The sequence below is a fragment of the Clarias gariepinus genome, chromosome 6, assembly GCF_024256425.1.
Source record: "Clarias gariepinus isolate MV-2021 ecotype Netherlands chromosome 6, CGAR_prim_01v2, whole genome shotgun sequence".
Lineage (NCBI taxonomy): Eukaryota > Metazoa > Chordata > Actinopteri > Siluriformes > Clariidae > Clarias > Clarias gariepinus.
Window position 1 is genome coordinate 40,644,269 of NC_071105.1, and position 23,524 is coordinate 40,667,792.

A 23,524-nucleotide genomic window follows, 5' to 3' on the forward strand; every position below is an offset into this window, starting at 1 on the left:
CAATTTATATTTACAAATAAATTAGCTTTTTAATTTATGTTTAGCACATTTAATCAGAAAGAAATGTATTTACACACAGGATTAATCATTATTCCATTTCCATTATTAGAGTTGATCATATTACCTAGGTTGTGCTAAAAAAATATTCTATTTCTTCTGATATTTAAAATCTCCAAACTACACAATCATGAGCCCAATGACTAAAATGGCACTAAGTTTTAAAAGGTGTGTGTATGTAGAGTACACTACTACAAAGTACACGTTATAAAATTTTATATAAAAGTATGATTAAAGGTAGCCCATAAGAACCCAATTACAGGGGTCACATACTATTTAAATGTTCCAAAAGTTCCTTTTCATTCAGTTCCGTCCTCAACTTTAACTCACTGAGCCCATAAGTGACATCAAAGGAGCATGTGAATGTGTGGACCCATGACACTTTCAAAATGATATCATGTGCCCAAGTAGTGCATGTGACAGAACTAGACAACTTCCAAGCTTGTTTGTCAAGTCAGTTTTATTCTAATTAACAATTTTATACTTGACAGCATTTCATGAACAAATTGATCAATTAAAAAAAAAAAAAAAAAAAACTTGGGCTTAGAACCCTAAAACGGTCAGAGGAAAATGACATGCAATGTCTTTTTAAAACATGATCACACAATGTGTTTGGTCTATTACACACCCCTACGATGTCCCTTTAAAGGAGAAATAAGTCTGGGCTCTTAAGGGTTAATTACATGCTACTGAGCACGAGCTTTAGAGATTTTTACTGATTTCAAAGCAACTTCAAACACTCAAGGACCAGAAAGGAGACACTGCACATTTTGTTGTTTCACGGAAAATTTTTATTGCGATATAAAAATGCAAAAGGCTGCAAAAGGTACAAAAAGTGCCATTAAAAAAAAAAGCAGTGAGAATGTTTGACACATGGAGCTGGACGGAGTCACAGGAGCTGGTGTCGGGAACGAGCACAAGATCTCTACAGTCGAGAGGTGACAAATCAAGACTGAGAGAAATAGAAGGTATACAGAGTGATTATACACATTAGAAAGTCCACACGTGAGTGTGAACGCCTTGTCCATGAATCGCTTAGGTGGGTAACAATACAGCAGAACTCAAGTGTAAATCTAAAAAGAAAAAAAAAAAAAAAAAGTGCTAAATCGATAAAGCAGAGCATTTTAATGTAAAGGGATACACACGTGTTAAGTGTTAACATACAACAGCATGAACAGTTTCACATGAAATCTGGCAACCCAGTGTAACAAAATGACTAACGGAGTGATTTTATTCTGGCACCCCTCGGTCCCTCAACCCAGGAGCTTACAGTAAACCGTGTGCAGGGTGGATCCCAGTCTGATCAAATCTAGTAATTTATTCCATTTCCTAATAACCAGACAAACAAGATAAATGTAATCAAGTGCAATGCTATACTGGTGAGTAAAAAGTGATTATGTGAAAATGTAAATACACTCTTAGAGCAAAATGAAGAAATAAAAAAAACAAAATTGTGCCATGAATTAAGTGGTGTGGATAAAGATAAGTGTGAGACTAGACCACGGTCTGCACCAGTACAGGTGGTTTTTAAAGAAGTGGAAAGTCACTACACAGCTAGACTCAAGCGTTTAAAGGGTCGTTAAGCAAACTGCGGAGGAGGGAGTATTAAATAATCTGGCAACTCTCTTCTGACCATGTGAAAATTAGGACTAAAGCAGGAATAAAGGCCATACTGGCCATACTGGTCTGGAGCGATCTGATTGGCTGTTGGCTCAGGTTGTTACTCAGGTGTGGTCTCCGATGCCTCGCTGGACACGTCCATGTCCTCCTCGCTGTCCAACCCTCCACGGACCACACGGCGAACGTTGATGGGAAAATCACCGCCGCGCCTGAGAGTGTGTTACAGACACAGCACACACACACACACACAATTAAACCCTCATTGCTTAACCAAGATCAGTCCTTTAGATGTGTGCATGTGTGTGTTTGAAAACCTGAGTTTGCTCTTCAGTGTGCTGACTTCACGGTTCATGGCATCGCTAGCCTCCGTGGCGTCCTCCAGCTCTCTCTGTAACTTCCTGCGGGAGGCGTTAGCGCGCGTCGCTTCTTCCTCCGCCTCCTCCAACTGACGCTTCAGCTGCTTCATACGAGAGTTGGCCTTCTCCATCTACACACACAAGAAATGAAGTGAATATGCATGTTCAGAAAGAAAGGAAGGAACCAATTAAGGGAGGGAAAAAAAAAAAAAAAAAAAGAGACTCCGCCCATCTCATTAAACGGCGGTTTGATTAATCCAGCACACTGATTAGTGACGTACGTGTGGTTCTGGTCTCACCTGGTCTTTAAACTGATCACTGTTCCGTCTCTCCTCCTCCACCTGCAGCAGAACCTCCTTCACCTTCTTCTCCATACGACGCACCGACTTCGCAGTCTGCTGCTTATCCCTGACACACACACACACACACACACACTCTCATCAGTTCTATATTACATTAATACTCCTCTAAAACACTGGAGATCACTGACAATAATTGTGAATGTGTGAGAGCTGTACTTAGACTCCTGCTCCAGCTGTTCCTCCAGCTGCAGGATTTTGGCCTCCAGGGCGGCGATAGTGGACTTGAACTTGGATTTGACCGAGCCTTCGAGCTCCTGCAGTTTGGCCTTCAGGTCCTTATTCTGTCTCTCCAGCTGCTGTCGAGCCGTCTCGCTCTTCTGAGCCGTGCTGCGCTCGCCTGCTAGCTCTGTGCTCAGAGTGTCCACCTGTACACACACACACACGCATTAGAAGCAGGTTCAAACAGATGATACATTCAACAAATCAAACCTGCTGTCTGAGTGCAGGATAGGTTATAAAAGCTGACTGTAGAGTCTCCATGTTTATTAAAGCCCAGACTAACAGACGTGTGTGTGTGTGTGTGTGTGTGTGTGTGTGTGTGTGTGTGTGTGTACACACCTGTGCATTAGCTTTCTTTAGTTGCTCATTAACGAGATCGATGCTGCCCTGCTCCTCCTCCAGTTCTTCCTCCAGCTGAGCGATGCGAGCCTCCAACCTCCGCTTCTCTTCCATCAGCCCAGACCTTATACACACACACACACACACACACACACACACACACACACGTTTAAAATGGTTCTTTTACTCATTTTCTTTCCTTTTATTGCTTTGATTAAAAAAAAAAAAAAAGGGCCAGATAAAACAGGAGAGCAGGAAAATGACAATATAAAAATCACTTAAAAATCATCTTAATCTTTGATTTCAAAGAGATTTACATCTTGGAGTTGGAGCTGGTGACTTCATCATGCATCTCGTCTCTCTCCTGCTGGATCTGCTTCTTACTGCGATCAGCTGCAGACAGGTCCTGGGGACAAAGGGGGACAGGGAGGCGGGTGGTGACATGATCATAAGGTGAAGTGGGAGACAGGGGGAGGACAAAGATGGGGACAGAAAGGTTCCCCACACACACACACACCTCATGTAGCTGCATGTTTTCAGCCTCCAGACTCTTGAGTTTGCGTTCGTTCTCTTTGGCGGCGTTCAGTGCTGTGTCTCTCGCCGCTCGGAGCTCGTCCACGTCCCGCAACTGATCCTTTACCTGAGCCTACACACACACACACACACTGTCTTAGAACCATAAAAGTTATAAGTAATACACACTTCTTGACGTGTGTGTGTGTGTGTGTGTGTAACCTGTAGTTTCTTCAGCTGTCTGAGCGCTTCATCGCGAGCCTTATTGGCCTGGTCGATCTGAGCCTCCAGGTCAGACAGGTCGAGCTCCAGCTTCTTCTTCGCTGCTACGGCAACAGCTCTCTGCTTCCTCTCGTCCTCAAGCTCCGCCTCCATCTCACGTGCCTACACGAACGTTTCATGAACACGCACTAGATCAGACACTTCAGATAGATCACATGACTAGTGATGAGACAGACGGGTCACCTGTTTCATCAGCTGTTTCCTCTTCTCCTCTCCGAGCTCGTCTCGTCCCTGCAGGTCTCGCTCGAACTGAGCCTTCATGGCCTGCAGGTTGACCTCCAGACGGAGCTTCGCGTCTTCAGTCAGCTGCAGCTCGTCCTCCAGCTCCTCCACCTGCAGCTTCATCTCCTCCAGCTGCTGCTCCATCGCTCGTTTAGCACGCTCCAGCTCGTGGACCTACACACACACACACACACGTTATAAATTAAATGGAAGATCAGACTGAAAATCCAGCGTTATTCTCAGATCATAACTGAAACTCTCAGGGATTAACAGACACAACAGGTCAGATTTTATTAGAAATAATCCCAGATGTAGGAATGCCAATTAAAAGACTTTTTGATCAATACATTAAGACATGTCACTTGACTCGTTAATGTAAACATGTCGCTATAAAGATTTTATTTTGTAATGTCCTAATCATTTAAAGAACCTCACAGCCAACCTGCAGTACCTTCATGCCCCACCAGGTGGCCACGGCATACACTTTGGGAAGAACCGATCTAGAGTTTTATTACGTACGCTCTTGCCGACGTCGTCTTTAGAAGACACGAGGTCCTCCATCTCCGTTTTGAGGAGTTTGTTGGCTCGCTCCAGTTCGTTACGCTGCTCCTGCAGAGCCTCGAGATCCCGAGCCAGAGTCAGAGCCTTGGTCTCCTTCTCGCGCGCCTCGGCCTCCGCCCGGTCTCGCTCCTCGCTGTAACGAGCTGAAACGCTCTTCTCCTCCGCCAGCATCTACACACAGACACGAGAACCTGATTCACACTGCTGGAGACGGAGAGGAAACTCCATGAGCTTAAGGACTCCCCCGTACCTGGTCGAACTTCTTCTGCTTCCTCTCGAGCTCCTGGACGATCTGCCGCAGTTGATCCTGAGCCACCAGCAGGTCGTCAAGCTCCCGCTGCAGACGCACCTTGGTCTTCTCCAGCTTGTCGTAGGCGGAGCATTTCTCCTCCAGACTCTGGTTCAGGTTCTCCACCTCTCTCTGCAGCTTCCTCTTCCCTTCCTCCAGAGTCTCCTGGTTCGCTGCTTCCTGCTCCATTTTCTTCTTGATCTCGGCTAACTACAGGATGATAAAACAGGGCGTGGCTCAATGGGGCGGGGCGGGATTTAAAGGGACGCGTGAACGGAGGCAGGGCTGAAGCGTTCGTTACCTGTGCCTGAGAGGAGTGAAGCTGTTTCTCCACACTCTTCTTCCCCTCCTCTTCCTCCTCCAGCAGCTCCTTCAGGCGGTTCTGTTCGTCCTCCAGCTGACGCAGCCGCGTGTTCAGAGCTAGCTTCTGGCGCGTCTCCTCCTGCAGCAGACCCTGAACACACACACACACACACACACACACACCAGAGACACCTCGCGTGAGCCTTTATTCCCTGGTGAACTGCAGCGGGTCGGCACTCAGTCCATCACACACACACACGTGTTTTAGAATAACACTAACAATCAGCTTATTTCAGGTTTTAATGTTCCAGTGTTGCGCGCCCATGTGTGTGTGCGTGTGTGTGTGTTACCTGCGTGTCCTGTAGCTGAGACTCCACAGATGAGCAGTCTTTAGTTGCTTTGATGGACTTGCTCTCCATTTCAGACAGAGTGCTGCTCAAACTCTCCAGCTCCACCTGAACACACACACAGAGAGGTAAGAGTCTCACACACACACACACACACACACACACACACACACGAGTGAGAGCGGTCGTTATGTGTAACGAGTGATCATCAGGTTAACGACCTGCATTTTGCTCATTTTCTCGGCCATGTCCTTGCGCTGTTTCTCGCTCTCGCTGTGTTTGAGCTGGAACTCCTGCAGCTGAGCCTCGGCCTTCTTCCTGCGGTGTTCAGAATCGTTTCTGCTCTGAGTGACGGACTGGAGCTCGATCTGAAGCTCACTGCGCTCACTCTCCAGGGCCTGCTTGGCCTTCTCCACCGACGCCTTGGTCTGAGGGACAGAGAGCGCGAGAAGATGGAAAAATAAGAGAAAGGTATTTTATTCTTCACTTATTGTGCACGTGTGTGTGTGTGTGTGTGTGTGTGTGTACGCCCTTTTACCCTCTTGGACTGTTCCAGCTGTTCATTAAGCTCTTCAAAAGCCTGTGTGTGTTTCTGCCGCATTTCGGTCAGGAGCTGCTCGTGACTTTGAGCTTCTTCCTCCAGAGTTTTCTTTAACTGAGCCACCTCCGTCTCCCGTTTAGCTCTGTGTCACACACACACACACACACACACACACACACACTAATAAGTTTTTAATCCTAGAGTGTTTGCAGTAACTCTAAAGCTGAAGCCTCTCTCAGTCCCGTGTGTTATTCATGTACCTGAGCTCCTGCTGAGCGGCCGTGGTGTCCAGCGTGTCCTCCAGCTCGCTCTTCAGCGCCTCCAGCTCCTCGCTCAGGTCCCGTCTCTGTTTCTCCGTCTTACTCCTCGCCGCTCTCTCCAGTTCCAGATCCTCCTGAAGCTCCGTCACCTGGGCCTCCAGCTCCCTCACGCGCTTCTGCGCTGCATTTTTCAGGGACGTTTCCTGCTCTATCCTGTAGGGGGCGACACAGGATCATATACACAGGACATGATAAAACTCTTCAGCTAACCACCAGGACAACTCCAGTAGTTAAAACAAGGAAGAAAAGACATGAAGTTCCAGACGTCTGGGAAAAAAAATAATCAAACCAGGTGTGACTGAAACCAGCCAATCAGGAGTGAGTACCTGGCCAGCGCAGCCTGTAACTCCTCCTCCTTTTTGGCGAGCTGTGCCCGGAGTTCAGCGATCTGAGCCTGGAGATCCGCGAGGTGATCGTTCAGCTCGGTGGTGTCGCCCTCCAACTTCCTCCGGTTCTTCTCCAGCTCCATTCGAGTCTTTTCCTCCTTCTTTAGACGGTCTACAGACAGAGACAGACATGTAAATGATGTCCTCCGTGAGACTCCTCTGCAGTGAGACAGGTGCGGTGGTTCTCACCCTCCAGGTCGGTGATCATGGCCTCATGTTTGTTTTTCAGTTTCTGTAAACTCTTAGATTTCTCCTCTTCTTCAGCCAGGTTAGAGCTGAACTCAGAGATCCTCTCCTCCAGCTGCTTCTTCTCCTGCGCGCACACACACACACAGATTGGAGACACTGCCCATGTATCTGCAGCTCCATCGCTCTAAAAGCTTTGACCTGTGTACTGGTGTGTGTTTAATCCCGCGTGTTGCGTGTGCTTAAGATCTTTGAGAACCTTGGAGAGCTTGGTGTTCTGGTCGTCCAGGACCATGATGTCCTCCTCCAGCTTCTTCAGTTTGGCGTCAGTGGTCACCTTCTCCAGCTGCAGTTTCTGCCGTGCCCCTTCCTCCTCATCCAGCTGCTGCTCCAAATCCTGACACACACACACACAGGTCATCCCTCACCATCACCATCACCCCCATCATCACCACCCCAGATTTCCAACTCACCGCGATGTTCTGCTGCATCTTCTTCCTCTCATTCTGCAGATGAGTGACACGCTCCTCCTCCTCCTCCACACGGTTCTCCAGGTCATGTAGGATCTCCTCCAGCTCCTGCTGCCGAGCCGCCAGCCGAGATCTCATCTCCTCCGCTTCGGCGCACAGCTCCGTCTCCGCCTGCAGCTGCTCCTGTAGAGCCTGCTTCTCCATGTTCAACTGAGGGACACGCAGACGCGACACACCACGAGTCACGGGTTTAACTCGTACCTCCCTCTCACAGGATCAGGAAGAAGAGCATTTGGTTTTTTACCTGCTGCTGTTTGGTCTCGTAGTCGTGCAACTGTTGTTCAAACTGCTGCTGTTTCTCCTTCACGATCTGCAGCTCCTCCTCCTTCGCCAGCATCTCCTCCGCTTGGCGCGTCACCTGGAGCAGAGGCTTCACCTGCACACACACAGAATTAGTGACGCTCTAGCAGTCCAGGGGCACGAGTGTGTGTGTGTGTGTGTGTGGAGGAAAAGCTAACCTTAGTGAAGAGTCGCCACCACTGCCAGTTCCTGAGCTTCAGATAAGCAGCGCAGTTCCTCTGGATCACTCGCATTGCCGTGAGCTGCTGCTGACGCTTAGCAAACGCCCTACACACACACACACACACACACACACACACACACACTTAACCAGTCTGCACAACCATTCCACAAGTATTGAAGTAATTAATTGAACCAATGTATTAATCGATCACACTCCCGTGTCTTACTTGCGAGCCACGTAGCCGCGACACCAGGCCTGGAACTTGAGGATGACGTCAGTGATCTTGAGGTCGCGCTCCTCCTCCAGGTGAGCCAGGACCCCGGCGCGGAAAAACACTTTGCTCTGTCCGATCCGGTACAGATTAGGGTCCAACTCCAGAGCTTTAATCTGAGGACAAACAGGAAGTGAATCAGTGACTGATACATCCACTCGGAGCTGAAGGTCAGCGCTCACAGCGATGTGGGAACAGTACGACTCTCGTTAATGATGAAACCCACCATCAACACACACGCCTGTTTACCGTCCATGAAGCCTTTAGGGATGGCGTTGGGAGTGAGCAGCTCGTACCTGGGAGAAGAGGAGCGTTACTACAGCGATAAAGGACAGGAGCTGAACATGTGCAAGGCTAGACGGAACACACACACAGTTTAATAGCACAACATGCAAAAGACTTAGTGTGTGTGTGTGCGCGCGCGTGTGTGTGTGCACCTCTGTCTGAACTCCTGGAAGATGATGCGGTTGGGGAAGCCCTGTCTGCAGATCCTGATTCCCTCCAAAACACCGTTACACTTCAGCTGATCCAGGACCAGGTGAGGCTCCAGTTTCCCCGCCTGGGTGATCGGGGTGGGGGGTGAAGTTGAGTGAAATCTGGCAACCCTAGTTCAGTATTTTTTTTTTATTATTTGCCGTGTTAGGAGACTCGTACCTTCTTCTCGTGGTTGGGGATGATGCAGCGGACGAAGTTGGGGTTGGTGTTTCTCAGCGTGGTCATCAGGTTGGAGAGCTGCTCTTTATAAAGCTGGCCCACCGTCCGGAACATTCCCTTACGGGTCTTAAACGCCCCGTGGGCGGAGTCCGCCATTCCTGCAACTTTATCCAGTCCCACGATCCGGTCCACTGAGAGGAAGAGAAGGAGGGACGAGTGAGCTTGACTTGACTAGCGACTCCTTCACTCATGCAGCAATGTGAGGGAAGTTAAACCAAAGTGAAGTGTTACAGAAACACAGGAAGTAAATCGGTCTCACCGTCCTGCCAGAGTTCAGACACAAACTTGTCTGAGGACTGATTGAGCATCGTCGTTACGTTATCATTCAGAGGATCCATGTTCTTCATCAGCCACTCCACTGCCTTATAGTCCACCTGTGGGAGAGAGAGGGGGAGGTGAGCCATCCATCACATCACTCCTACCCATTCAACCTAAACTTTCTAATCAACTCATCCATCAAACATCTCCAATCCCTCCATCTCCACCTTGCCAGCATAGTGGATGATACAGAAGTCCGAGTCGTCCTTCAGCTTCTTTGGTTTCTGGAATTTGGGATGGTTCCCCTGCTCCTGCACCAGCTTGTCCACAAACGTCTTATCTGTCGCTTTGGGGAACCAGCACTCCTCGTCCAGCAGCGCCAGGATCCCTGGAGGACCGGCCTGAAGAACAGAGGTCAGAAATATCGCTTAAAGCATCACAAACCCTCAGAGTTCAGCACGAGCTGCAGCTCCATGGAAGTCCTGGTCCTGTACTCACGGGCCTCTCGATGAGGTCGATGCAGGGCTGCAGGTCGAGCCCGAAGTCGATGAAGCTCCACTCGATGCCCTCGCGCTGATACTCCTCCTGCTCCAGGATGAACATGGTGTGGTTGAAGAGCTGCTGCAGCTTCTCGTTAGTGTAATTAATACACAGCTGCTCAAACGAGTTTAACTACAGAGAGAGAGAGAGAGAGAGAGAGAGAGAGAGAGTGAGTGTGTGTGAATGTTACATTCATTCCTGCATCAGAATCTAAAGTCATCATTAAGCTGACGGTATAAATAAACGACAGCATGGTGTAGAAGGGTGTTTAGACTGAAAATAAAAAGTGACATCAGCACGCTAAATGAGACGCGCGGTTCAGGAACACCCATTACCTCGAAGATCTCGAAGCCGGCGATGTCCAGGATGCCGATGAACGACGCCCCCTGGCGTTTGGTTTTGTCCAGAGCTTTATTAATGCGAATCACGAGCCAGCGGAAGAGACGCTCATACATGGCCTTGGCTAAAGCTTCCACCGCGAACTCCGCCTGTTCCTGCGTCTGCGCTTTCTGCACGAAATCACGGCCCACTTTGATCCGTGGAGAGAGGATGGCACGCACAAAGTCAGTCACGTTCATGCCCAGCAGGTGGCAGACTTTCTGTGCAGCTGAGAGACAAAGTTGGGACGTGGGTCAGTAATCTGACGCAGCGACACATGAACCGTGGGAGAGGGAGGAGGTGTGTGTGCACGTGTGTGTGTGTTACCTGTGTCATCCGGCATGGAGGCCTGGTCGGAGTTACGCTCCTTCTTAAACATGACGTTTCCCAAATGAAGAACTGCAGACACCACCTTCAGCATACCTGAGAGAGAGAGAGAGAGAGAGAGAGACACAGTTACACATCTCTCTTAGCTTCACCTTCACTTGCTTACACATCCGCTACAAATAAATGTGGGACACACACACACCTGTCTGCTCGTCCTCAGGGATGCTCATTATCCTGAAGGCGTCCATAGTCTCACTGTAAAGGTCTTTGTCCTGCTGTCCTGCAATCGTCACCTTCCCGTTGGACAGGAAGCGATACTTCCCAAAATCCTCCAGGCACAACTCCGCTAGGGAAAGAAAAAAAAAAACAAAAAAAAAAAACAAACAAACTCAGATTCATGAAGTTCATCTTTGGAACAGGAACTAAAGGAATACAGACAGATTGAATGTCTGAAGAACAATTCTTTAGATCTCCGGAGAAGACTAACAGGAGTGTGAAGCGGCCTGGCGTCAGCTTACAGTCTACTGAGGGTCAAAGCAGCCGGTTAATCGTCTGACGTAATGCGTGCAAACAGAAAATCAGGTCCAATCTACAGCTAAGGGTCATTTAAAAGGGAGCAGACCACTGGACTAATGTGGGTCTGGAGTACAAGAGTCTGATCTAAGGCATGTCCTACAAGGGTCTAATATTGGGCACAAATGCACCGGATTAATGTCCTGAATGTGGGCAGAGTGTAACTGTGTGTAATCTAAGGTGGACACGTTTAAAAGGAGTTAAACTGAAGCAGACAAACAGCTTTACAGACGTCTGATCTAAGCTCAAGAACAGACAAGCATTAGAGAAATGAGTGAGAGAGTTACAGCGGCGTTTGTCTCCAGCTCCTGACAGCAGGTAGTAGAATATGTGGAAGGCGCGCTCTTCTTTAGCCTGTCTGATAGCACGCGACTTCTCCAACAGGTCTGATTCACAAGTCAAGGACACAAACAGCATGAGAGAGACAGACGGACAGACAGAGCGAGCGACAGACAGACAGACAGACAGACAGACAGACAGACAGACAGACAGACAGACAGACAGAGCGAGCGAGAAACAGACAGAGCGAGCGAGCGAGCGACAGACAGAGCGAGCGAGCGAGCGAGCGACAGACAGAGCGAGAGACAGACAGACAGAGTGAGTGAGAGACAGACAGACAGAGCGAGCGAGCGAGCGAAAGACAGACAGAGCGAGCGAGCGACAGACAGAGCGAGCGAGCGACAGACAGACAGACAGACAGAGCGACAGACAGACAGACAGACAGAGCGACAGACAGACAGACAGACAGAGCGACAGACAGACAGACAGACAGAGCGACAGACAGACAGACAGACAGACAGACAGAGCGACAGACAGACAGACAGACAGAGCGACAGACAGACAGACAGAGCGAGAGCGCGCGACAGAGAGAGAGAGAGAGAGAGAGAGAGAGAGAGAGAGAGAGAGAGCGCGTTCTGCTGTTAAAGAGTATCTGTGAGGAGGATACAGGTCTCGATGTTCGCTCCGACGATGTAGCCGTTCACATCAAAGTTAATCCTGATGAACTTCCCCTGTGGAGAGACGCGTTATAAACACATGAGACCAGAACCTTAAACACAGTCACTGTGATGCGCAGGAACAGTAATCATCTACTCAGGGTTACACCGTACTGCCTCAACACCACAGGAATGTGGTGTGTGTGATAGGAATGTGGTGTGTGTGTGTGTGTGAGTGTGTTTGTGTGTGTGTGTGAGTGTGTTTGTGAGATGACACTGCCAGCGAGTGTCACTAAACACAGCTAATCTTCACCCAGCTGCTGATCTGCAGGTTTTTTATTTTATCCAGTAACAGTTACACTAATCCCCGGACCTCACTGAGAATAGTGTGTTGCGCGACTCTTACGAAGCGGGACGAGTTGTCGTTTTTCACGGTCTTGGCGTTCCCGAACGCCTCCAGGATGGGATTAGCCTGCAGCAGCTGCTTCTCCAGCTCCCCCTGGTGGACAAGATAAAATGACTGAAAAAAAACGATCTGAAGGATGAAGGGATAGAAATATGGACGAGAGAAGAAGTAAAGCTTACATGTGAAAAACTGCTGCCGCTGCTCTAGAGAGAGAGAGAGAAAAAGAATGAACTCTGAACACAACAGAACAGCGGATGAACCTAAACGTGACTCCTGCAGCAGCACTCACTTGGTCTTTTTTGGTTTTGGTGGACGAGGCGACGTACGCCAGATACTGGATTACTTTCTTTGTGTTTTCAGTTTTTCCAGCTCCAGACTCGCCTCTGAGAAAAGGACAAGACAAAATAAATAAATAAATAAACAAACACATGCTGATGATGCATTAATAGCGTCAGTTCACATCAAACCATTTAAACATTTAATAAATGATTAAATCTAAGAAGTAGCGTCGCTCACGTGCACAGGATGGACTGATCCTCACGATCTACAGGAAGGAGACACGAACAAGAGACAGACACGCTTTTACTACTAATAATAATAATTTCATTGTACTCAGGTCTGTATGAGCTCAAAGCAAACAGGGGACATCACAGAATGCTGTAAATATAAATTTGCTGTTGTCATGGCGATAAACTGATGTGGAACTGTGTGTCAGTGTCCTGCTCGAGACCAACAGCTGTTTACTCGCAAAACTGTGTACTTAGGATTGTGCATTGTGTATGTGTGTGTATGTGTGTGTACGTGTGTGTATGTGTGTACCCTGCATCATGCTCCGGTACGCAGTGTCTGTGATGGCGTAGATGTGCGGAGGCATCTCGTGTCTCTTCTTCCCCTTGTACATGTTGACGATCTCCTCCGAGTAGATGGGCAGGTTTTTATACGGGTTGATGACCACACAGAACAGCCCCGAGTACGTCTACACACACACACACACCTTATTCACTCTGTTTAACACAGTCTTTAAGTGCGAGTATGTATGCATGTATGTATGTATGCACTGTGTGTGTGTGTGTGTGTGTGTGTGTGTGTGGTGAGCGGTGTATTTACGTAGATGAGGCCGGAGTAGTATCTCTCTTTGAGGTTGTGGAGCACCGACGCCTCGTTCAGGCAGGTGAGCTCGGCCATGTCCTCCACCTTGTTGAATTTGGGCGGGTTCATCTTCTGGATGTCGTCCTTGTTCACTTTGATCTTCTTGGCGGAGTCGGTGAGCTCCACGACGCACTCGTCCCCCTTCTCCTCCTTCACCGAGCCCGACTCGTACCCCAGCTTCTCGGACGGAACCCACACCAGCTTCTTGGAGGCCCAGTCGGCCTGAGCCAGGGGGTCGGTGATGGCGCTGCGGTCTCCATACAGGAAGCGCTCTGCGTCAGACATGATGGCTGGAGACACCAGAAGAGAACGAGACAATCAGGATCGCACAGTCTTGCTTCTGTTATCACGACACCATCGTTTACAAGCTAGCCACGGCTACATCCTAAACCACCTGCTAGTGAGGTGCACAATGAAAATGTCCCCGCGAGACTGGGAGGAGTTTATTCCTGAATGCGACACCGAAGCCGACTCCAGTCCTGTCGCGTCCATGGATGTTACGCTAATTCTCAGTTTTCTACTAAAGAGTTTACTGTCTCAGACATGTTGAACTTAGGACCGAGTAACAAACAGGGTTTATAAAGCTTTAGCTCCTTCATGGCACACAGGCTAACCTGAGTCAATCCTCCTCCTGCTGTTACACGCTATTAGCAATGAGCTAGCTAAGCTAAAAGGCAAGCTCACAAAGCATTAAACAAATCCATCTTGAAATTGTTTAACCTTTAACCTGTAAAGAGTTTTGCCTGGAGACACGATTAAATACACACGTATGTGGCCCACAAAACTGACAGGGAGCATGGCCACGCCTTAAAGTTACGTCGCGTGTCACAGTGCAGCACCACAACTGGGTGACCCTTAACCCTGTGGCGTGTAGACGCTGCAAGACAGGGGATTTGGGACACGACCATAACCATCAGCCAAATCCTATACTGTTCCCATCCCAGCCTCAACACTCGCAACGGCTAACACACACACACACACACACACACACACACGAGCGAAAGACCGTAAAGTATTTACGCTCAGGTGGAACATTCCAGAGCAAGTCCGGACAGAAAATGAGGGGGGGGGAGAGACAATACAAACAAAAAGACCCTACTAATTGTACCCCGCACCCGGACACACACACACACACCGCAGAGGTTTACATTGAAAATGACGATTATAAACATTCCCAAGGGACGTGTACACGTGTGTCCCAGTAACTTAAGTTTAATAAAAAGTATTTCTATAAATAAATTTAAATTAAACATAAATACAAGTCTTAAAGTATTTTTATAAATTATTTCCTCACCGTTTCTCAATAACAAGCTTGAAGCCTTTCTGCTGTTTCAGGCACAAGAGTTGCTAACTAAAAGATACCGCTAATTAGCCTGTTAGCTAATAATAAGATTAGAGGTTTGTGTGTTCATTACACATCTGACCACAAGGCATGATGGGTAATGTGCTGAAACAGTGTGTGTGCAAGAGTGTGTTTGTGAGCGATTGTGACAGAGGAACACGATGAATTAGCGTTTGTGACAGGAGTAACTAAGAAGTAAAAAAAACAGGAAGTTGCTTCATGACATTTAAACAGATGTCCCACACGATTGCACTTGTGTGTGTGTGTGTGTGTACACAACTGTTTCAAACTTCCTCTCATTTAACTTCATCACAAAAAGCACAGAGGACGAAACAGTATAAAGCCATGTTAGCATTAGCATGTAGCCAAATTATAAACACCAGAACAATAATACTACTTCATAACTAGCTAGTATGGCTAACTTACTTGAATTACCAACTCCACTAGCATGCTAAGATTAGCACTTTACTCTCAAAACACTAGCCAGACATCTTAACAAATGTCATCTTAACAGCTAGGCTAGCAAGGGTAGCACGCTAAGATTAGCATTTGATTCTCCTATCTTGGCCAAATTTCTACGAGGCAGATTAGCATTCTGCAAGTACTTTACTTTCAGCTAGTTAGTGTGTGTGTGTGAGAAACATTTAGAGTTGAACACTACACAGGGGGCGCAGTTCTCCAGCGTGGGGAACAGGAAGAGCTGTAGGAAACACTTTTTATATTGTTTCAGTTGAAGTGAAAACATTTCTTTAAACAAAACTACTTAAATGATGAGGTGAGGACGGGACACAGGTTCGGTTCAGAGAGATCCGGGTTCGAGCTGAACGGGACACACAGGGTTAAACTGACACCGAGCAACAGAGGAAAAGTCTGACTCAAAGGCATGGCCATGTTCAGACACGCACTGTGTGTGTGTGTGTGTGTGTGTGTGTGTGTTGAATGTGTATCCTGAGGGAGCTCAATCTTGGGGTGTGTCCTCTCCACATTGTCACACTCAGGGACTTTAAATGAGCTTTTAAACACAGAACAGTGATTAGTGCAGATGAACGTCACTGCATGAACCTGGTTATGAACAGAAGTTACACAGGTTCATAAGATCTAAACTCATTACTGCTTACAGGGTGAGCAGCAACTAGAGCCTCAGCATTCTACAGCCTGTTTCTCACTCACACACCGTTTACTCAGATCTCTCCTTCACACACACACACACCCCTATTAAATCTAAAATATTACAAATCAATCTCTTTTACACCAAAATCTTTTTTTAAAACCTGTACTGGGAGCAGCGAACCCATCTAGTTCTCTTATTCTGTGCATCTTCTCTTTTTGTTCTGTTAACTTTATAATTCAAGATTTTACACCTGAACCTCATATATCAGGTTTATTCTTTCAATATTGTAATTTTGGGTCTCACACACACACACACACACACACGTGTCCATCACCACCCTACTCCACTCCTGAATATTTATCATTATTATTAAACACTGGGTTAAACGCTGCACTAGTTACATCATCTGATTAGCATATACCTGTCTGCACGCGCTGTGGGTTAGCCCCGCCCACTGCACATCTCTCAGTCTAAACAGAGCTGATTACAGACCGCAGGTGAGCCACCACACACACACACACACACACACACACACCCAGGGCAAAACTACACAAACACCTCATTAGAGGGAGAGACGCGCGCATGCGCACAACACAACCCCGAACACCTTCACGCACTCACACTGAGGCTTTACCTCACACACACACACACACTCCTTACGGCGCGTGCAATTAAACAGCCGGGCGCGCGCACTAATCAGTATTCTCAGGTGTGTGTTTAATAACTGATTAAAGCGCGCGCGCACACACACACACACACACACACACACTCCACTATAGAACATTACAGTTACATCAAAAAACACGAGAAGGTTAAGAGTTAACACACAGTTTTATAAAGGGGTGTGTGTGTGTGTGTGTGTTATGAGCTTACCTCTACGTGTGTGTTCAGTGTCTCTTCTCTCCGAAGTGTGTGTGTGAGTGTGTGTGTGTAAGAGCTGAAGTTACTCAGCAGCAGCAGCGGTTCCCCTCCACTTCCTCTCTGTGTCTCCACTGCCTGTCTCCCTCACCGCTCATGGGCGGGGCTTAATAACACCTGGCCACGCCCACTCGCCCTGCCTCTGCCCTGGATCTGCGAATCTGATTGGCTGCTGTCTTTACCTGCGGGTTACTGAATTCAGGTTCGGACTCAGAGGCAGATTTTAACAACGCACAGCTTTACAGAAAGATCTAAACAACATAAACTCCACAAACTCCACAAACACCATAAACTCCACAAACACTATGAACTCCACAAACACCATAAACTCCACAAACACCATAAACTCCATAAACTCCACAAACACTATAAAATTCATAAACTCCACAAACTCAAACATTATAAACTCCATAATCTCCACAAACACCATAAACTCCACAAACATCATAAACACCATAAACTCCACAAACTCCACAAACACCATAAACTCCACAAACTCCATAAACACCATAAACACCATAAACTCCATAAACTCCACAAACACCATAAACTCCACAAACATCATAAACACCATAAACTCCACAAACTCCACAAACACCATAAACTCCACAAACACCATAAACTCCACAAACTCCACAAACACCATAAACTCCACAAACACTATAAACTCCATAAACACCATAAACTCCACAAACTCCACAAACACCATAAACTCCACAAACACCATAAACTCCATAAACTCCATAAACTCCACAAACACTATAAACTCCACAAACTTAAACACTATAAACTCCATAAACTCCACAAACTCAAACATTATAAACTCCATAATCTCCACAAACACCATAAACTCCACAAACTCCATAAACACCATAAACTCCACAAACACCATAAACACCATAAACTCCATAAACTCCACAAACACCATAAACTCCACAAACATCATAAACACCATAAACTCCACAAACTCCATAAACACCATAAACTCCACAAACACCATAAACACCATAAACTCCATAAACTCCACAAACACCATAAACTCCACAAACATCATAAACACCATAAACTCCACAAACTCCACAAACACCATAAACTCCACAAACACCATAAACTCCACAAACACCATAAACTTCATAAACACCATAAACTCCACAAACACCATAAACACCATAAACTTCATAAACACCATAAACTCCACAAACTCCACAAACTCCACAAACCCGATAAACTCTATAAACACCATAAACTCCACAAACACCATAAACTCCATAAACTCCACAAACACTATAAAATTCATAAACTCCACAAACTCAAACATTATAAACTCCATAATCTCCACAAACACCATAAACTCCACAAACATCATAAACACCATAAACTCCACAAACTCCACAAACACCATAAACTCCACAAACTCCATAAACACCATAAACACCATAAACTCCATAAACTCCACAAACACCATAAACTCCACAAACATCATAAACACCATAAACTCCACAAACTCCACAAACACCATAAACTCCACAAACACCATAAACTCCACAAACTCCACAAACACCATAAACTCCACAAACACTATAAACTCCATAAACACCATAAACTCCACAAACTCCACAAACACCATAAACTCCACAAACACCATAAACTCCATAAACTCCATAAACTCCACAAACACTATAAACTCCACAAACTTAAACACTATAAACTCCACAAACTCAAACATTATAAACTCCATAATCTCCACAAACACCATAAACTCCACAAACTCCATAAACACCATAAACTCCACAAACACCATAAACACCATAAACTCCATAAACTCCACAAACACCATAAACTCCACAAACATCATAAACACCATAAACTCCACAAACTCCATAAACACCATAAACTCCACAAACACCATAAACACCATAAACTCCATAAACTCCACAAACACCATAAACTCCACAAACATCATAAACACCATAAACTCCACAAACTCCACAAACACCATAAACTCCACAAACACCATAAACTCCACAAACACCATAAACTTCATAAACACCATAAACTCCACAAACACCATAAACACCATAAACTTCATAAACACCATAAACTCCACAAACTCCACAAACTCCACAAACCCGATAAACTCTATAAACACCATAAACTCCACAAACACCATAAACTCCACAAACTCCACAGTACCATCATAAATCAGTCCCTGCTATATGACATCATATCAATACATCATATAAATATAACTTCACATCAGGAGAAATAAATGTGAGCCTGTACTGAGCTGGATATAACTCATTATGGAAAAAAGATCTGAAGCAATTACAACACCAATTCCAGAAAAGTTTTAAAATTTAAAATAAAATTAAAACTAAAGACCTTGAAATCACATGCACCAATATTTTATTCACATAAGAAATGTTTAAACTGAGAAAAGTTAGACTTTTATCCACTGAATGAGCTCATTTCAAATTTGGTGCTTGCTACACGTCTCCAAAAAGTTGGGACTTGGGTAACAAATGGCTGAAAAAGCAAAACATTTTGAAAAGATTGAGCTGGGAGAACATCTAACATCAGGTCTGTAACATGATTGAGAGCTAAATAAGAGATGTCTTGAAAAGGCAGAGTCTCTCAGAAGTAAAGATGTGCAGAGCCTCTCCAATCTGTGAAAGAGTGCATAAAAAGAATGTGAAAACAACGTCATCTTAATGTTAACATCATCTACAGTGTGTAACATCATCAAAAGATTCAGAGAAACTAGAGAGATCTCTGCGTAAGGGACAAGGATGAAGGCCTTTGTTGGATGCCTGTGGTCTTCAGGCTCTTAGACAAACCTGCATCCATCATCGTCATCATTGTGTCACTGAAATTACTAAATGGGCTCAGGAATAGTTCCAGAAACCACTGTCGGTAAACATTCCGCTGTGCCATCTGCAGATGCCATCTGAAGCTCTTGCATGCAAAAAGGAAGCCATATGTGAACATGGTATAGAAGAAAGTCATATGACCAAGTTCAAACTGGACATTCTTGTTGGAAATGACTGACACCGTGTCCTCTGGGCTAAAGACAAGGAGACCTTCCAACATTATCAGAGTTCAGTTTCAAAGCCAGTTCAGGAGAAGTTTTTATGGGGGTGGCATGAGTGCATACAGTATGGGGAGCTTGCATGTTTTGGAAGGTAATATGAATGCTGAAAGGTTCGGGGAAGGCCTTGTGTATTTCAGCAGGACAATGCAAAACTTCATACTCCAGCTATTACCTATAGAGAACATTTGGTGTGTCAGTAAACGAAAAATACGTAAAAGACAACCATAAACTCTTCAGCATCTGAAACTTATATCAGGTAAGAATGGGACCAAATTTCAACACCAGAAACTCCAGAACCTCATAACCTCAATGCCCAGACATCTCCAAAATGTTTTGAAAAGAAGAGGAGATGCTACACAATGGTAAACAGGTCCGTACCAACTATTATTAGACCTGTCGCAGGCATCAAATTTAAAAGGAGCTTATGAAATATTTGAAAGTCTTTTAGTTTTCATTTTATTAAAATAAAATAAAACCTCCCTACTTTTCTGATATTTGGGTAGTACACCGAGTAACATGATACATAATTTACAATGATTTACATATACGTTATTAAAAAAACAGTATCATCAATATTTTTAGTTTATTTTATCCCAGTTTTTTATTTAATTAAATTTTTTAAAATCTAAATTGTAAAACAGGTTTAAAAATAACTTTTTTTTAAGGGTGTTTTTCCAGTTTATGTTGGTTTTTTTTTAGGTTTATGAAGGAAACAGATGTTTTGTCTGATAAACTAAACACAAACACACTGTCATGTACAGTACAGTGTATCAGCATTGCAGTCTTGTGATGTAATTGAGGGAGTGGGCGGGGCTTAATGCCCACATCAGAGGTAATCTGACACTTTACACAGTGTGGTGGAGAAAAACAATAAAGTACACATTTGTTGTTGAGTTTGTGATATTTAGGTGAGTTTATGTGATTTATTAAAGCACCTTTTTTGAAAAAGTATTGACATGAAAAAGGATGCAGGACACACACTCATGCAAAGTGTTATATCTACAGATTTCACTGTTCAGTTGTGTGTGTGTGTGTGTGTGTGTGTGTGTGTTATATATAAACCTGTCTGTACATAGGTATTTACTTAAATTCTGACCTTTGGTGTTTTGCAATCAGTGTTCACTATCAGCTCAGAGAAAGTGAAGAGAATGTGTGTGTGTGTGTGTGTGTGTGTGTAAGACATAGACAGGAATGCAGTGATATGTCTGTACCTGTAGTCCTACAGTCATTTTACAATAAGTAGATTTTTTTTCTTTCCCCAATTTCAACACTGTTGTTTTTTATTTCATAATTAGTTTTTCTCCATCTCACTCCAAACTGACTTCTTATAACAACATTTTAGTTTTAATAAAACATAAATCTTATTGATCTGCTTTGAATCTTCATGTGATCATCAGTAGATTCTCTATATGGTGGAATCCAGTGCAGAAGAGACGCTCTGTGCTGATTCATTTCTGAGTAAAAGTGGTTTATTTCCTCTGGTTGTGTCTGCCCGAGGGTGCGAGTGATTCATTACACCCGGCACAAAGCAGACGCGTGCGGCAATTTCTTGCTGTAATTATTAAACAGGGCATTAAAAGTAAATTTTGCCTGTTAAAAGGGAAAAGATTTAATGAAAAAGGCTATCAGTAGGACAGGTAGGAGTTAAGGCCCAGAGGCTCCGCCCACTGCTCACACACCATCTGATGGATTTTGTACACTTTTCTGGTTCAGAATCAGCAGAAGTCTGATTATCGGTTCTCCTCCAGTATCAGCATGTGAGTGTGTTTAATAACAGTACGTCCCCGAGTCTCCAGCAAAAACTAATCTAGCGGCTCCCAGAACCTACAGAATCATTTCCAAGTTTGATTCACCCCGAATAAATGTTCCCTAAAGAGAGCGAGCGTTCCCCCAGGTGCTGTCACTGAACACCCCTTTCCACACACCCCAGTGGATCAGTTTCTGATGCTTTAGGATGTTTAGTGTGAGTTTATGTCAGTGTCAAAGGTCATCGACGTGTTTAATAGTGAGAGAAGCTGGATGGAGGAAGTGAGCAGGAGAAACAGATCTGGTGTGTTTGTTTCCTTATAGGGTAAAATCCTAACGAGGCAGCGGAGGAGGAAGAGGAGGGAGGAGGAGGGGGGAGGCGGGGGAGGGGGAGGGGAGACTCTGCGTCTCCGGAGGTGTCGAGTTTCTCCGTCTCCGAGATGAAGGACTGATAAAATGCCAGAGGCGTGTCTACACACGCTCACACACCTGAGTCAGACAGAGAGACGGGAGAACAGCTGTGTTCCACTCCTCCCCTCATCCACTCCTCCACTTATCCACTCCTCCACTCATCCTCTCATACACACCTCCCCTCATCCACTCCTCCCCTCATCCACTCCTCCACTCATCCCCTCATCCACTCCTCCACTCCTCCCCTCATCCCCTCATCCTCTCGTACACACCTCCCCTCATCCACTCCTCCCCTCATCCACTCCTCCACTCATCCCCTCATCCACTCCTCCACTCCTCCCCTCATCCCCTCATCCTCTCGTACACACCTCCCCTCATCCACTCCTCCCCTCATCCACTCCTCCCCTCATCCACTCCTCCCCTCATCCTCTCATCCACTCCTCCGCTCATCCACTCCTCCACTCCTCCCCTCATCCCCTCATCCTCTCGTACACACCTCCCCTCATCCACTCCTCCCCTCATCCACTCCTCCCCTCGTCCACTCATCCCCTCATCCTCTCATCCACTCCTCCGCTCATCCTCTCATCCCCTCATCCACTCCTCCCCTCATCCACTCCTCCACTCATCCCCTCATCCTCTCATCCTCTCATCCTCTCGTACACACCTCCCCTCATCCACTCCTCCCCTCATCCTCTCATCCCCTCATCCTCTCATCCTCTCATCCTCTCGTACACACCTCCCCTCATCCACTCCTCCCCTCATCCTCTCATCTCCTCATCCACTCCTCCACTCATCCACTCATCCACTCCTCCCCTCGTCCACTCCTCCCCTTGTCCACTCATTCTCTCGTCCACTCCTCCCCTCATCCACTTCTTCCCTTGTCCACTCCTTTCCTCATCCACTCCTTCCCTCATCCACTCATCCACTCATCCACTCCTCCCCTCGTCCACTCTTCCCCTTGTCCACTCTTCCCCTTGTCCACTCATCCTCTCGTACACACCTCCCCTCATTCACTCCTCCACTCATCCACTCATCCACTCCTCCCCTCGTCCACTCCTCCCCTCGTCCACTCATCCTCTCGTCCACTTCTCCCCTCATCCACTTCTTCCCTTGTCCACTCCTTCCCTCATCCACTCATCCTCTTGTACACTCCTCCCCTCATCCACTCCTCCCCTCGTCCACTTATCCCCTCGTCCACTCATCCTCTCGTCCACTCCTCCCCTCATCCACTTCTTCCCTTGTCCACTCCTTTCCTCATCCACTCCTTCCCTCATCCACTCATCCTCTTGACACTCCTCCCTCATCCACTCCTCCCCTCGTCCACTCATCCCCTCGTCCACTCATCCTCTCGTCCACTCGTCCTTTCGTTCACTCCTACCCTCGTCCACTCATCCTCTCATCCCCTCATCCACTCCTCCCCTCGTTCACTCCTCCCCTTGTCCACTCCTCCCCTCGTAT

The 23,524-nt window shown here is 46.3% G+C and overlaps 2 protein-coding genes across 2 annotated transcripts; one reads left to right on the plus strand and one right to left on the minus strand.

The window, feature by feature from the left end:
• Positions 1–813: 813 nt before the first annotated feature.
• LOC128526753 (myosin-9-like) lies at positions 814–16,888 on the minus strand. The gene is made up of 41 exons (XM_053498895.1): positions 16,774–16,888; positions 13,406–13,737; positions 13,118–13,274; positions 12,815–12,842; positions 12,588–12,681; positions 12,478–12,501; positions 12,299–12,391; positions 11,904–11,967; positions 11,245–11,343; positions 10,587–10,730; positions 10,385–10,480; positions 10,015–10,286; positions 9,638–9,811; positions 9,367–9,540; positions 9,141–9,255; positions 8,822–9,012; positions 8,605–8,726; positions 8,394–8,463; positions 8,123–8,283; positions 7,892–8,000; positions 7,678–7,809; positions 7,377–7,583; positions 7,163–7,300; positions 6,907–7,030; positions 6,658–6,829; positions 6,272–6,484; positions 6,009–6,153; positions 5,692–5,898; positions 5,474–5,578; positions 5,122–5,274; positions 4,782–5,030; positions 4,490–4,702; positions 3,932–4,144; positions 3,689–3,850; positions 3,471–3,599; positions 3,271–3,359; positions 2,954–3,077; positions 2,552–2,760; positions 2,333–2,441; positions 1,992–2,164; positions 814–1,886 (listed from the first exon to the last, which is right to left on the minus strand). The coding sequence occupies exons 2-41, from the start codon at positions 13,730–13,732 to the stop codon at positions 1,778–1,780; spliced, it is 5,889 nt and encodes a 1,962-aa protein (XP_053354870.1). The 5' UTR covers positions 13,733–13,737; positions 16,774–16,888; the 3' UTR covers positions 814–1,777.
• Positions 16,889–22,111: 5,223 nt separating this feature from the next.
• Positions 22,112–23,356, plus strand: LOC128526741 (uncharacterized). The gene has a single exon (XM_053498874.1). It carries the CDS (start codon positions 22,112–22,114, stop codon positions 23,354–23,356), a length of 1,245 nt encoding a protein of 414 aa, XP_053354849.1.
• Positions 23,357–23,524: the final 168 nt, after the last annotated feature.

Coding starts and splice junctions, on each gene's coding strand:
- LOC128526753 (XM_053498895.1), bottom strand. CDS start 13,732: ATGTCTGACGCAGAGCGCTTCCTGTATGGAGACCGCAGCGCCATCACC. Junction 7,301..7,376: donor AGATGCAGCAGAACATCGCG/GTGAGTTGGAAA, acceptor TGTGTGTGTCAG/GATTTGGAGCAGCAGCTGGA. Junction 3,600..3,688: donor GACAGCTGAAGAAACTACAG/GTTACACACACA, acceptor GTGTGTGTGTAG/GCTCAGGTAAAGGATCAGTT.
- LOC128526741 (XM_053498874.1), top strand. CDS start 22,112: ATGCCAGAGGCGTGTCTACACACGCTCACACACCTGAGTCAGACAGAG.